Raw genomic sequence first — 12,574 nt, 5'->3', positions numbered from 1 at the left:
TTGCTGCCTGAGGACAAACCTCTGCTCCGCTTCCTATGGAGATCTATGAGGAAGGATGAGGAGCCAAGCGTGTACGAGTGGCAGGTTCTGCCTTTTGGTACAACGTGCAGTCCTTGTTGTGCCACCTATGCCCTCCAAAGACATGTCAGGGACAACAGCCAATGTAATGAAGATGACGGTGGAGAGGGCCTTCTACGTCGATAACTGTTTGCATAGTCTCCAATCTGCAGAGGAGGCTAAGACACTCATAGATTGGATGTGGGAGTTACTTGCCAAAGGGGGATTCGAGATTAGGCAATGGGCCAGTAACGTTTCATCGGTGTTGGAGCACCTGCCAGTGGAAGTCAAAGCAGCCAGCACAGAGCTTTGGCCAGCACAGCCAAGACCCAGAAGAACCAGCTCTGGTCCTTTGTTGGAACTGTCTCACTGACCGCCTTGGATACAGGCATCGATTTGTGGAGTACTCTCTGCCCACACTGAGAAATGTTTATCGGGTGATGGCATCGCAGTATGATCCTCTGGGCTACCTCATACCCTTCTCAACTCGAGCGAAGGTTTTAATTCAGGATCTTTGGAAGGCAGGAGTTGGATGGGATAAACAAATCCATTCTACGGCCCTACTAGACAGATGGACACAGTGGGAGAAGGAACTAGTGTACTTGCCACAGGTGGAATTACCACAGATGCTATGTCCCACCAAGAGCAGACACCGGGAGACCAGGTGGAGGGGCTCACATATTTTGTGATGCCTCCGAAAGAGCCTATGGAGCGCCGCCTATCTATGAACACAGGACTCCCAAGGCGACGTCCACGTGGCATTCATGATGGCGAGGTCAAGAGTAAGCCCCCGGAAACAGATTTCTATGCCACGTTTGGAGTTATGTGCAGCTCTTGCCGGAACCCAACTGGCTAGAGTACTCGAGACCGAGCTGGCATTTCAACCCAGTGACATCACCCTATGGAGTGACTCGACAACAGTTTTGACCTGGATCCAATCCGATTCATGCCGCTATAAGGTCTTTGTTGGTACCAGGATTGCCGAAATACAAGATCTTACTGAGGTGTCAAGTTGGAGATATGTCAACACCAAGGACAATCCGGCTGATGACCTCACGCGAGGGAAAACCCTTCTCGAGCTGAATCAACCAAACCGTTGGACTCAGGGCCCACCTTTCCTTTTAACGAACCCTGATACCTGGCCAACTCTCCGTGAAGGTGAAGGTCAAGAAGACAATGGGGAGCTGAGAGCAACAGCATTCTGTGGAACCACCACCACATGCAGTCCACAGCTAACGGTGCCAATTTCCAATTTTGGCAAATGGAGTGCAGTGGTTAAGGCTGCTGATCACGAAAACCATGTCATGACTGCTACAGATGTATCAGCTGCTGAGCTGCATCTCCTGAAACAAGCTCAAAATGATAGCTTCCCTGAGGAATTACAGGCCCTGGCTGCTGGTAAGGCAATTCATAAGCAGAGTCGCCTGCTAACACTCGCTCCGGAGGATGACCCGGCTATTGGGCTGATAAGAGTTGGGGGCAGACTAAGAAGAGCAGAAGGTTTGGACTTGGATGCCATGCACCCCATAGTCCTTGACCCGCAGCATCCGGTGTCCAAACTGCTGATCAGAGAATATGATAAGCAGCTGTTGCACCCTGGGCCAGAACGAGTCTTCGGGGAGATAAGGAGAAAATATTGGATTCTCCAAGGAAGGGAGGCAATCAAGCGGCACCAGCACAGCTGTGGTGAGTGTTGAAGGTGGCGAGCCCGTCCTAATATTCCTCGGATGGCAGATCTACCCCCGCGAGGCTGCACCTATACAAACTACTTTTGGTCCACTGGAGTCGACTGCTTTGGTCCTTACAACATCAAAGTAGGACGGCGCACCGAAAAGCGTTGGGGTATCATATTCAAATGCATGACTACGAGCTGTGTGCATCTTGACCTGTTGGACAGCATAGATACTGATGCCTTTCTCATGGCTCTGCGTCTGTTTATTGCACGCCGGGGCAAGCCATATGAGATCCTATCTGACTGTTCAACTTCAGGGGAGGTGAGATCGAACTGCGGTCTAGTTTCTCAGCTCTTGAAGCCCCCATTAAAGAGTAGCTGGCGGAGCAGAGGATTGAGTTCCGGTTTAATCCACCAGGTTCCCCCCATTTTGGAGGTACTTGGGAACGGGAGATAAGATCTGTGAAGGCAGCTCTTCAAGTGGTGCTGGGAGGCAATACGGTCACAGAGGCAGTTTTGCAAACTGTGCTCGTCGAGGTGGAAGGGATCATTAATGCAAAGCCTCTCGGCTATGTCTCTTCGGATGTAGCGGATCCGGATCCAGTCACACCCAACTTATTGCTAATGGGGCGACGAGATGCATCACTCCCCCAGGTGATTTATGCTTCGAGTGAGATGCTGGGAAGATGGCGATGGCGCCATAGTCAGATTCTGGCAGACCATTTTTGTTCCAACTTCCTGCGTCACCATCTGCCTGATTTTCAGAGGAGACAAAGATGGCAGGGTGATACTGACAACTTAACCACAGGTCAAGTGGTTATGGTGGTTGACTCACAACTACCGCGAGCGCAGTGGCCTATTGGAAAGGTGGTCAAGGCCTGTCCAGGGCCAGACGGTCGGGTGAGAGCGGCTGAGGTGACAATCAAGGGACAGACATATCTTCGACCTGTTGCCAGATTAGTCACACTCTCAGCCTGGGAGGATGAGGAGGACTGTAAACCCAATGATGCTTAGACTTTCCGTTGAAGAGCAAATTTACTACTTAAATTTGGGGGCGGCTGTGTCTCCTTATATTTCAGTTGCATAGTTATAAGTGCACTGGTAATGTCTGCCGATAAGTTCCACTTTGTTCTTACTGTTTGCTACGGTGATGACGTCACATGCTTTTACAACGGTCCTGCCGTATCACGAGTCCGGGGAGCACTAGGCATGCTTTTCTCCATGAGTGTGGGTGAATAGCGATCTCCAGCCGTGTGCGTTCCTGTGCAAATGTGAGTCAAAATCCTTCCAATTCTACGAGTCCATTTCCACTTGTACTTTGATGATAATTACAGGGGGTTTAGGCTAGGAGATTTATCGAGATTGGTAGAGGCATGTGACTTACCACCGTAGCCTTTGTTGCGGGTTGGATCTGTGCACCGCAGTTAGGTTATTTAGCCACTAGAGGGCACTGAAGACCATGTAATTGTCAACTTTTCCTAATTTTGGGGCATTAGGTCTTTTCTGTTGCCTGAGATATGCAGGTCTTCTTGTTTCCTGCCTGTTCAAATGGGATTGTGGGACTTTCTTGTGTCAGAGCATTCACCTCCGGGCATTATTTGTGTTACAGTTCGTTATATTGGTGTGATGTTGGGAAGTGATAATTGTTATATTTACATGTGATAATTGTTTCTCCTTGTTTCTTGTTATTCAGAATCACACGTGTGTCCGCCCCTCCCACACTTGTTAAGTATGCCTACTGCTGTACTGTTGAGCTGCTGTTAACTTCCATTAAAGTATATCTGGACATCACTCTGTGCCCCACTCTCTGACCGGAGTTTAAGTCCTGAGGGAGCTATCATCCCAGCATCCCAGAGATAACTTTCTAACAGTGATGTTTAAAAAAAAATAACATAATGATAGGATCTTAATAATACACATATGATGAAAAGACACCAATGCAGGAGTATGAGAAACAGTTCACTGAGCGGCCACTTGAGCCGGCCTCAAATGGCCTCCTAGACCCTGCTGATAAAATGCCCCAATTTAGAGAAGAGATAAACATGTTTACAGAATAGTGAGACGTCTACAAACCGATGGGTGACCTCACAGCGCACACATCCATCATTTATACAGTTTATCATGTTAATCAACACTAAGCACACAATAGGACAGTGCTACCAACCTGGTTAATCACATCCGCCCTTTGATCACACAGTATTTGCCACAGCAGAGAAAGCAATTTTCAGTCAGATATGTATCAGCTGATCTGTTTTGCATTTCCACTTGAGTGTAATTGTAATTTTTATGGGCTTTCTATAATTATGGTTAAAGATTCTCTCTCCAACTCCCCACATGTAGTTTGAGAATACTGCGAATAGATAATGTTGCGAAAATCAAATATTGGCCGCGCTGGTATGAGAAGACTATCCCTCACGAGTCGGATGCATGCTAGATGTGCCTCAGGCACAGAGAGGGGAGGAGGGGGATCTGACATAATACTGTGAGTTTTGGCGGAGCTCATCCTGGACTCATTCCTGTCACTGGAGTGACTGCAGTAAGAGCCACTTACACAGATCCAGCCACAGTGGCTGCTAAAGCCAAGGGGAGGGGCTCCTGCATGTGGCTTTTTCTTGCAAATAAAAAAACGAGGTGTTGTTGCTTCAAGTGGAGTAAGCTATCTACAGCCCTCTTTAGGTACATGTTGATTGGCTAAACATATATGATACATACAGCTATTCAGCAGAAAGAGAAAGCATGTGGTGCTGCATCAACCTGTGTGAAACATAACAAAATATATGAGCACTTACCAGCAGTAGTACTAATAATAACTCCCCCCTCTAAAGAACTAATAACAAATCTGGCTTTCAATAAGCATGAGCAGATCATTAAAAATAGCATTAGCATGTAGAAAATGAACTAACTGTGCTGCATGAGATGATTTAAAGCCAGAGGAAGTTACAGTGATGCTAATAAGCCAGCTCTAGTGGATCCCTGTGAGTGAGTTCACCATCATTTCCCTTGACCACATGACATGCCTCTGCTGGTCACAAACACTCACTCTATTCATATGAAATTAAGCCTGATTGGATCTGGCAGGCAAGAAGCACAAACAAACGTGATTTTCTTCCAGTAAACAATGATTCATGTATTTTTATTTTTTTATTTTCTAAATACTAAAAAAGGGGGGGAAAGGAAGAAAATTCAGGCCTTTTTTGTTTAATGACATTTGCCTTTTTCAGCTAGGTTTAACAAAACAAAATCTGGGTTAATCTGCTTAAAGCCTAAAGAAAAATGTCATATTTTCCTCTGTTTATTTAAGATAAGCAGTATAACCAACAGCATACAATTATTATGTAACCCCATTAACTGCTCCGAGAGCCCATTCCTTGCCAAGTCTTGTCGTCCTGCTGCAGTGTAAATGAATGTAAATCAAATTCCGTCAAGTGTTGCCTCCAGAGAAAATGACACCTCGCCTGATGTCGCTTCTCAGAGTGGATGTGGAAGCACCGCTGGGACGTGTGCGAGACGGCGCGTTTTTGTGCCAAAGATTCATGATCGGATCAAACTGCAATAGACTCTGTCTAAACCCTGGACCAACTCTCCCCCGTGGCCCCTGTGAGTGGCACGACGCTGCAGAAAGGCTAATTAACGTGGCACACTGTTGCCAAATGTGCCCATTCAACCATTTAAAGAAAACACAAAGTAAGCGCAAAAAGGAGACAGAAGACGGGAAAAGTTTTACCAAAACACTCACTGGAGTCAAAGTGCGTGACTTACTTATCAAAATGAAGACGGGGAGATAAGTGTTGTGGTTTTTTATATAGTCCATGGCTCCTCTTTCTTCGGCGGCAGCTCCACAGAGAGTCCGTGCTGGGTTTCCTTGTTGGCACCTTTTAAGCCCTCATGAATACGCTGGAGAGAAACCCGGCTCGTGAAGTTAACGATTAACGGTCACACGCGCGCTCCTCCAGACACTATAGTTATTTCTCAAGTTGCGCACTGTTACTCATTCCGGTGATGCTGATGCTGCTGCAGCTCCCAATGACGACAACCGCCCCAAACCCTCCTCCCTCCAAACCCTCCTCCCCTGCCTCTGCTCCCTTTCACTGCGTGTTAGTCACCAGTCAAAAGGGCTCCGAGTCCAAGAGAAGCTTTCAGGCTCACTCTGCCCACATATGTCAAGACAGACTTTTATGGAAAGGACTCTGTGAACCAGTTTCTCACGCCAGGATTAAAAACCTTACCCTGAGAAAATCAAATTAAAAAAAATAAAGCGGACATTATTGCATAATTGAAGTAACATCGCAGGAAATCATTAAACATTTTTCCATATTTCAGTTTTATCTGAACAGTGTCAAAAACAGCAAAAAGGGAACATCTGTAGATAAAATGAATGCAGTCGAATGCAATAGTCATATATTAGAGCCTACTTATATTCATGAAGACTAGCTATAAAGATAAGCCTTCCAACTTTATGGTTATTTTGGAAGTTTGGAGTTTATGGTGTTGTAAATAGACACATATAAGGTTTTACTTACTAGACCTTGTTAGTATTGGTTTGGACCCCGTTTTGCCTTCAGAACTGGTTTAATTCATCGTGGCACTTGCAGCAGATTTTTTTTTTTTTGGCTGCACATCCATGGTGAGAATCTCCCATTTCATCACATCCCAAAAATCCTCTATTGGACTGAGGTCTGGTGACTGTGGAGGCCATTTGAGTACAGTGAATTCAATGACATGTTTGAGCAAGCAGTTTGAGATTATTTGAGCTCTGGTGCATTATCCTGTCTAGAAGAAACCATCAAAAGATGGGTACACTGTGGCAATAAAGGGATGCACATGTTCAATAGAAATACTTAAAGTCTGTAGATCATGAGGGGCCTAAAATGTGTTGTGAAGATATCCCCCACACCCCCAGAAGCAACTTGCAGTATTGATACAAGGCAGGATAGAGATGAGCAGTTTCTGAGACCAGCCTGTCTGGTACCAACAACCGTGCCACATTCAGAGTCACTTAAACTACCTTCCTTCCTCATTCTGATGCCTGGTTTTAATTTCAGGAGGTTGTCTTGACCATGTGTACATGCCTAAATGCAGTGAGTTGCTGCCATGCGATTCACCCCTCAGCCAAACATCACACTATCGCTGATTCCTTCTTATATAACTCACAGTTACTCCATGAGATCATTAATACCTCCTGCCAGCAGCTGATTTTGAGTAAATATTTATTCAGGTTTCAAGATTGTTCAAACTTTTGGGGATTAAAATAAACAATGCATGTACCCAGAATATCTTCAAGTGTTTTGTACCTGTCAGATTAAAGTGATGGAAAACAAGTCAGTGGGTAACCAAAAAAGCAGCAGTGCATGACAAGGCTTTACTTCAGAACGACATAGAAAAAGGTAGACTGTGGCATTTAAACGATTCTCTGCTGATACTAGGGGGCCCAGAGTGTGCCAAGAAAACCTCTCCCACACCATTACCCCACCACCACTAACCCGAACCGTTGACACGTGGTAAGTTGATCTATGCCTTCACATTAGTTACATCAAATTTTGACCCCAGCATCAAATGTCACAGCAGAAATTGAGACTCATCTTATTAGATGGTTTTCTGATCTGCTACTGTTTTATTTTTGGTCTTTATTACAGCCTGTTTTTTGCTAATAGGAGTGGCATACAGTGTGCTCTTCTGCTGTTGTAGCCCATCTGCCCGAGTATTTTATTTGTGCAGTCAAAGAAGCTCCTCTGTATACCTTGTTTATAACAAGTTACTGGGTTACTTCATAACAGTTCGAAGCAGTCTGGTCAGTCTCCTCTGACCTCAACAAAGCATTTTTTGCCCAGAACACTGCTGCTTGTTGAATATTTTCTCTTTTTCAAACGATTCTCTGTAAAGCCTAGAGATCATTATGTTGGAAAATTCGAGTAGATCTGCAGTTTCTGAAATACAAGCAGCAGCAACCATGCCACATTCAAAGTAATTTAAATCAGCTTTCTTCTCCATTCTGACGCTCTGTTTGAAGTTTGGCAGGTCACGTCTACGTGCCTTATTGAGTTGCTGCCATGTGATTAGCTGATTAAATGTTTATGTTAATGAGTAGTTTAACAGGTGTAACTAACAACATGGTGAGTGAGTGTATCTGAATATTTTGAGAGTCTGTAGTCAAAGAGCAAGACTTTCACTTTTAGGAGGTTTTGTTCTATTGACAAATCACATTTGAGCAGTCTTAGATGTTTGCAAGTAAAGAGTTTGCGTGGAGAGACAAAGTCAGCCCACAGACTGATGGCCCTGTTGAACTGAATTGCATCCCACAGAAAGGTGTTCCTGTCATTTTCTCCACTCCAATTTGGATCATTAAGGGCAGGCCATTGTAAATATCAAATTGCAGTACAGTCAAACAGTAGGCTCCATTAGTTGTGGTAAGCATACTTAATAAAGTTGCAGCTGAGATTATTATTGGCTGCAGCCTAGAAATTGTAAAGTGTCATTCAACTTTAATTTTCAGTAGATGACGATATGTTGTTATTTGTTTATTTATTTTTGTCTATAAGATCGTAGCTAACACAACAAATACAGCTGTCCTTACTCCCGGTGATCTAAATATAACAGTACAGGTGTCATGCATATTTATCAGGTGTTTCTAATAAAAAGATTAAATGCTCATAGACGTGATACAAACATGCAGAGGATGTTAACTTTAATGAACAAACACCAGGCTTTTGTATACAGACACTTGTGTTTTAAATATAAGCTAGGGTAAATCACTGAATTATTCAGCTTGAAATACGCACCCGTCCATCCACATCAGTCAGAATTGGCAGATAGCACGTACTTCTAAAACGACTGGAGTCACAGGCAGGTTGAAAATTAAAGCCGGAGTAATGAAAGGCTGTCAAGAAAGTGATTAGCTTTGTTTTTGTGCTTTTCTTTCACCTTTTCTTTGAAGTAGTCCAATATCTATGACCTACATTTACACACTGACGGGTTTGCAAAATCCAAGTTATAAATCTCCTTTATACACTGTTTAAGTTTTCTGTCTTTGTTTCTTTCTTTCAGTCAAGCATGTAGCACTAACTGTAGCTTTCTCTCCAGATGATGACAGTTCAAAGGTCAAACCTCTGTGTTGTTCAAGTTACATCTTCAAACCTGTGAAAAGTACCTTTCTCTTCATTTATGAAGCTGTCAATCAATGTCAGTTTGAAGAAAATGTTTTTCAAGGCACTGACACTATAGATCTGCAGGTAGGGAGTGCATTAGAGTGGGAGGCAAATAGCTCCAGGATAGGGAACAATACATGAACTGAGAATAATAACCATTGTTAAAATAATTATAAATCATTACATTCTATAAAAATGTGCTGCTCACAATAACAGACAAGAATAAACACAGGAAATGCAAATTACTGTCAATGATGCCATGTGCTCTCTTCTTTAAAAGCCCTCAAAAAGGCATTTTAATGCTCATTGGCCAACAATCCAAGCCAAAGTCCAATGGCTTCCTAGTAAGCACCAGGAAGTTGCTGATTTTCTTTCATTTTTAAACTTTCCCAACAACAAAGCAGGATTTAAGCTATAATTCTGCACATCTACCTTCAAATCTGAGGTAGTATATCATTAAAATCAGATGTGTCTTCTTTTCTGTGGACGTCAAACTGTTCATTCCTAAAATACTTTCATGTTTTCCCATCTGGATGACTGCAATTCCCTCTGTATGTACCTCAATCAAGGTGCACAAAATCGATTACAGTTGCTTCAAAATGCAGCTAGTAGCCTCTCAACTACAACTATTGCCCACCTGATCTTCCACCCCCCAAACACACACACACTTGTTTCCATTAAAATTGATAATAAAATACATTATTTGGTTGATTAAGTGAACTGCACAGCCTTACTGCTTTTTATATTTCTGATCTTGTTGTTCCTCTTTCTGCTTCTCAATCACTCCAGTCCTCAAATGTCTGCCTTTCATCCATCACCCACTCCAAGTGCAAAGCAAAAGGCAACAACCCTCTGCAATCACCTTCCCAAATTCATCAGTGTTTCTGAATCTTTAGGTTGTTTCAAGAAGCTTCTAAAATGCATTGCTTGTTTGTTTGTAACTTAGCATTAGAATGTGCTAGATAAATGACGCTTCACTAAATTACAAACGACACTAGAGATCTGTCAGACTACCACACAACCAAAGTGCAGGTTGGTCTGCAGGTTAATGGGGCTAGTGCCCTAAATCAAATCTGATTTAAGATCTGATAATCCTGAAGGTCAGGATCAGGGTTATGTTAAGTTACAAGATGAATGTAATTGTATTAGATCTGTTGACATGAGGTGATTTGCAAATGTCTTGTGCTACCTCTCATTTCTTTATAATCCATGTCACGGCTGCGGTGGCAGACGTGTGGGGTTATGAATGAAGGACCCAAGATGCAGGCACTGGCTGTGTGGCGAGGATGGCAAGGACCGAACTAAGAAAACCTAAACTGGGAAAAACCTAACAAACCAAACTCGAAACCATACATGCAGGGAGAAACACAGGGCATGATGAGCAAAAGACCCCACGACAAACACTAGAGAACACACACTCATATACACAAAGGGAAACAAGGAAACAGCACACAGGAGGGAGACACAGCTGAACCCAAGAAGCATGACAAGACAGGGAGAACGCAAACTGAATACACTGACATCAGACACAGACCTTCAAAGTAAAACAGGAAATACACGCACACAGAACTCAGAGACACCACACTGACAGAGAACAGAGGGAACACACGGGCAGGGATGTTAAACATAGGGAGCACAGAACTAAAACCTGAGAACGAGGAAAATCTTAACAGAATACATAACCTGAATAACAAGAACATAAGATAATGTTAATTAATAGCCAACCCTGAGTCAACAGACTCAGGCCCATGACAATCTGCCTGGAAAATGAAAAAAAAAAAGACATTGTGATTTATTAAAACATGTTAAAAAATACATAGAAAGTTGCCTTTAAATTCACTAATAACCTTGAACGCCAATATTAGCTGCTGAGTTTGAGGAAAACTTTCAAATAATTTCTTTAAACAGTCTTCACAAATAATTCTCCAAGCTTCTTAAAGGAGATTCAAAGCTCTTCTTTGGATGTTGGCTCCCTTTTGTTTCATTTGCTGACGATCCCACATTGGTTCAATAATGTTGAAGTCCAGGCTCTGGGGAGGCCAATCCACTGACTGATACCAGTATGCTTTTACTGCATTAGCAGTGTGTTTGACTACAAAATGAAGCTGCTGCCAATCAGACACTTTCTAGATCTATCTTTGACATTTTTGATAGTCAACTATAGTCATGCTGAAAAATGGAGCCGTTGCCTATCAGATGCTTTCCAGATCGTATTGCATCTTGGACGGTACTCTTCCATGTTCATAATTCCATCAAACTGACAAGATTCCCAACACCACCGGCTAAAATGAGGACTTGAACCGTGACATAGTGTCCATCGTTTTTTGCAGATGGCTGTAGACACTCATTGTTGTACAACTCTCTTCACCTCCTCTGTATATAATAACAATTATTTGAGTCAGAAAATTTCAAGGCTTTTCCACAGCACAGTGTTTCCAAACAATATGATTAAAGTTCTTTGGAAAAATTAAAGTGCAACATCATCAAGGATTAGGCGGATCACAATGAGCTGTCTCTACAAGTAGACAAGCTTCTTTAATTTGTCTGCATGTACTTGAACTTTTAAAATTGTTTTGAAAATTTGTATTTTGTGTCACCTGTCAATCAAATCATGGCAATCTTGGCCTACCATGCCTGCAACCAGCCAACCACTCCAAGGTGAGTGGCCACTTTGTCACATAGAAAGAATTTTTCTTGTAATGTAGAAAAGGGCTCTATCAATACTGTGCAATGTGTTGCTTCCTTCCCAGTAATGAAAATGCTGTCAACATCAAAATAGTTGATGTAAAACTTAGAAGGATTTACAGCCTTCACAACATTTCTCTCGTGTACATATAAAACCTTTGCTACCTATTATGGAAGGTTAAAGAAAAAAACAAAAACGTTATTGATGAAAGATCCCAGTTTCATCAATAACAAGAGGAGGTTATGATGGATAAGAAAGCTGGGTTTTCAGTTATTCTCCTCAATAACTGTGATTGTGGTTCACTTTTTCTAAAGCTCATCTGCTTAGATAATTTACTTACGAGTGTGTCTGTATTGATTGACAGATGTTTTGATCTAAGTCTGCCAGATTCAACAATCATGGAAAATTTAAGAAGGCTTCACTTCTTGGATGTTCTGTAATCGTTCACTGCTTTGATTGAAATTCGAGTATTTTATTAGTTCTTTACTTGTCACAAATTAGCAACACATGTGTGTCACTGTGTTGGATCCATATCATTTATGAATGCAACCTGTTATGGCCTCAACCATAGAGGTCTAGAGAGGATCTGGCAACCCCAGGTTACAAGGTAAAAGTGTGCATTCCACAACAGGTTGGTTAGTGGTTGCTGGGGGTGAAAATGGTTGCAAAGAGGTGTGCAGTTTGACACCAAACAAATTGTGACTGGTATGGCTGCTAGTTGTCATGATCAATCACAAGTTTGTGGGCGTACCACTGTGCAAATGACAAATGACAGCCAACAACCTCCAGCAGCCAATAACCAAGCTGTGTGGAATACACCAGTGGTGTTCTGTCAGGACGAGCAAGGCAGCATTGCTATTCAAATATGTGTATATATATATATATATATATATATATATATATGTCTCGAAAAGCGCTATATAAATGCAATCCATTATTATATAAAAATAGGCATAAATTAAAAGTACCAAAGAAAAGTGATGATTGCAAATTGATGAGAGTTCAGCATGCAAGGCA

The 12,574-nt window shown here is 42.6% G+C and overlaps 1 protein-coding gene across 1 annotated transcript in view; it reads right to left on the bottom strand.

The window, feature by feature from the left end:
• ltk (leukocyte receptor tyrosine kinase) overlaps positions 1 to 5,741 on the bottom strand; it is a 66,210-nt gene extending 60,469 nt beyond the window's left edge. Inside the window, exon 1 of the mRNA XM_005724102.2 lies at positions 5,489 to 5,741. Coding sequence (XP_005724159.1) covers positions 5,489 to 5,540 — 52 coding nt within the window. The 5' untranslated portion in view covers positions 5,541 to 5,741. The remainder of the gene's footprint in view (positions 1 to 5,488) is intronic.
• Positions 5,742 to 12,574: the final 6,833 nt, after the last annotated feature.

This window comes from Pundamilia nyererei, unplaced genomic scaffold (assembly GCF_000239375.1).
Source record: "Pundamilia nyererei isolate P.nyererei 1_Seehausen unplaced genomic scaffold, PunNye1.0 scaffold00010, whole genome shotgun sequence".
Lineage (NCBI taxonomy): Eukaryota > Metazoa > Chordata > Actinopteri > Cichliformes > Cichlidae > Pundamilia > Pundamilia nyererei.
The sequence above is the reverse complement of the archived record's forward strand: the minus strand, read 5'-3'. Positions and strand labels throughout refer to the sequence as shown.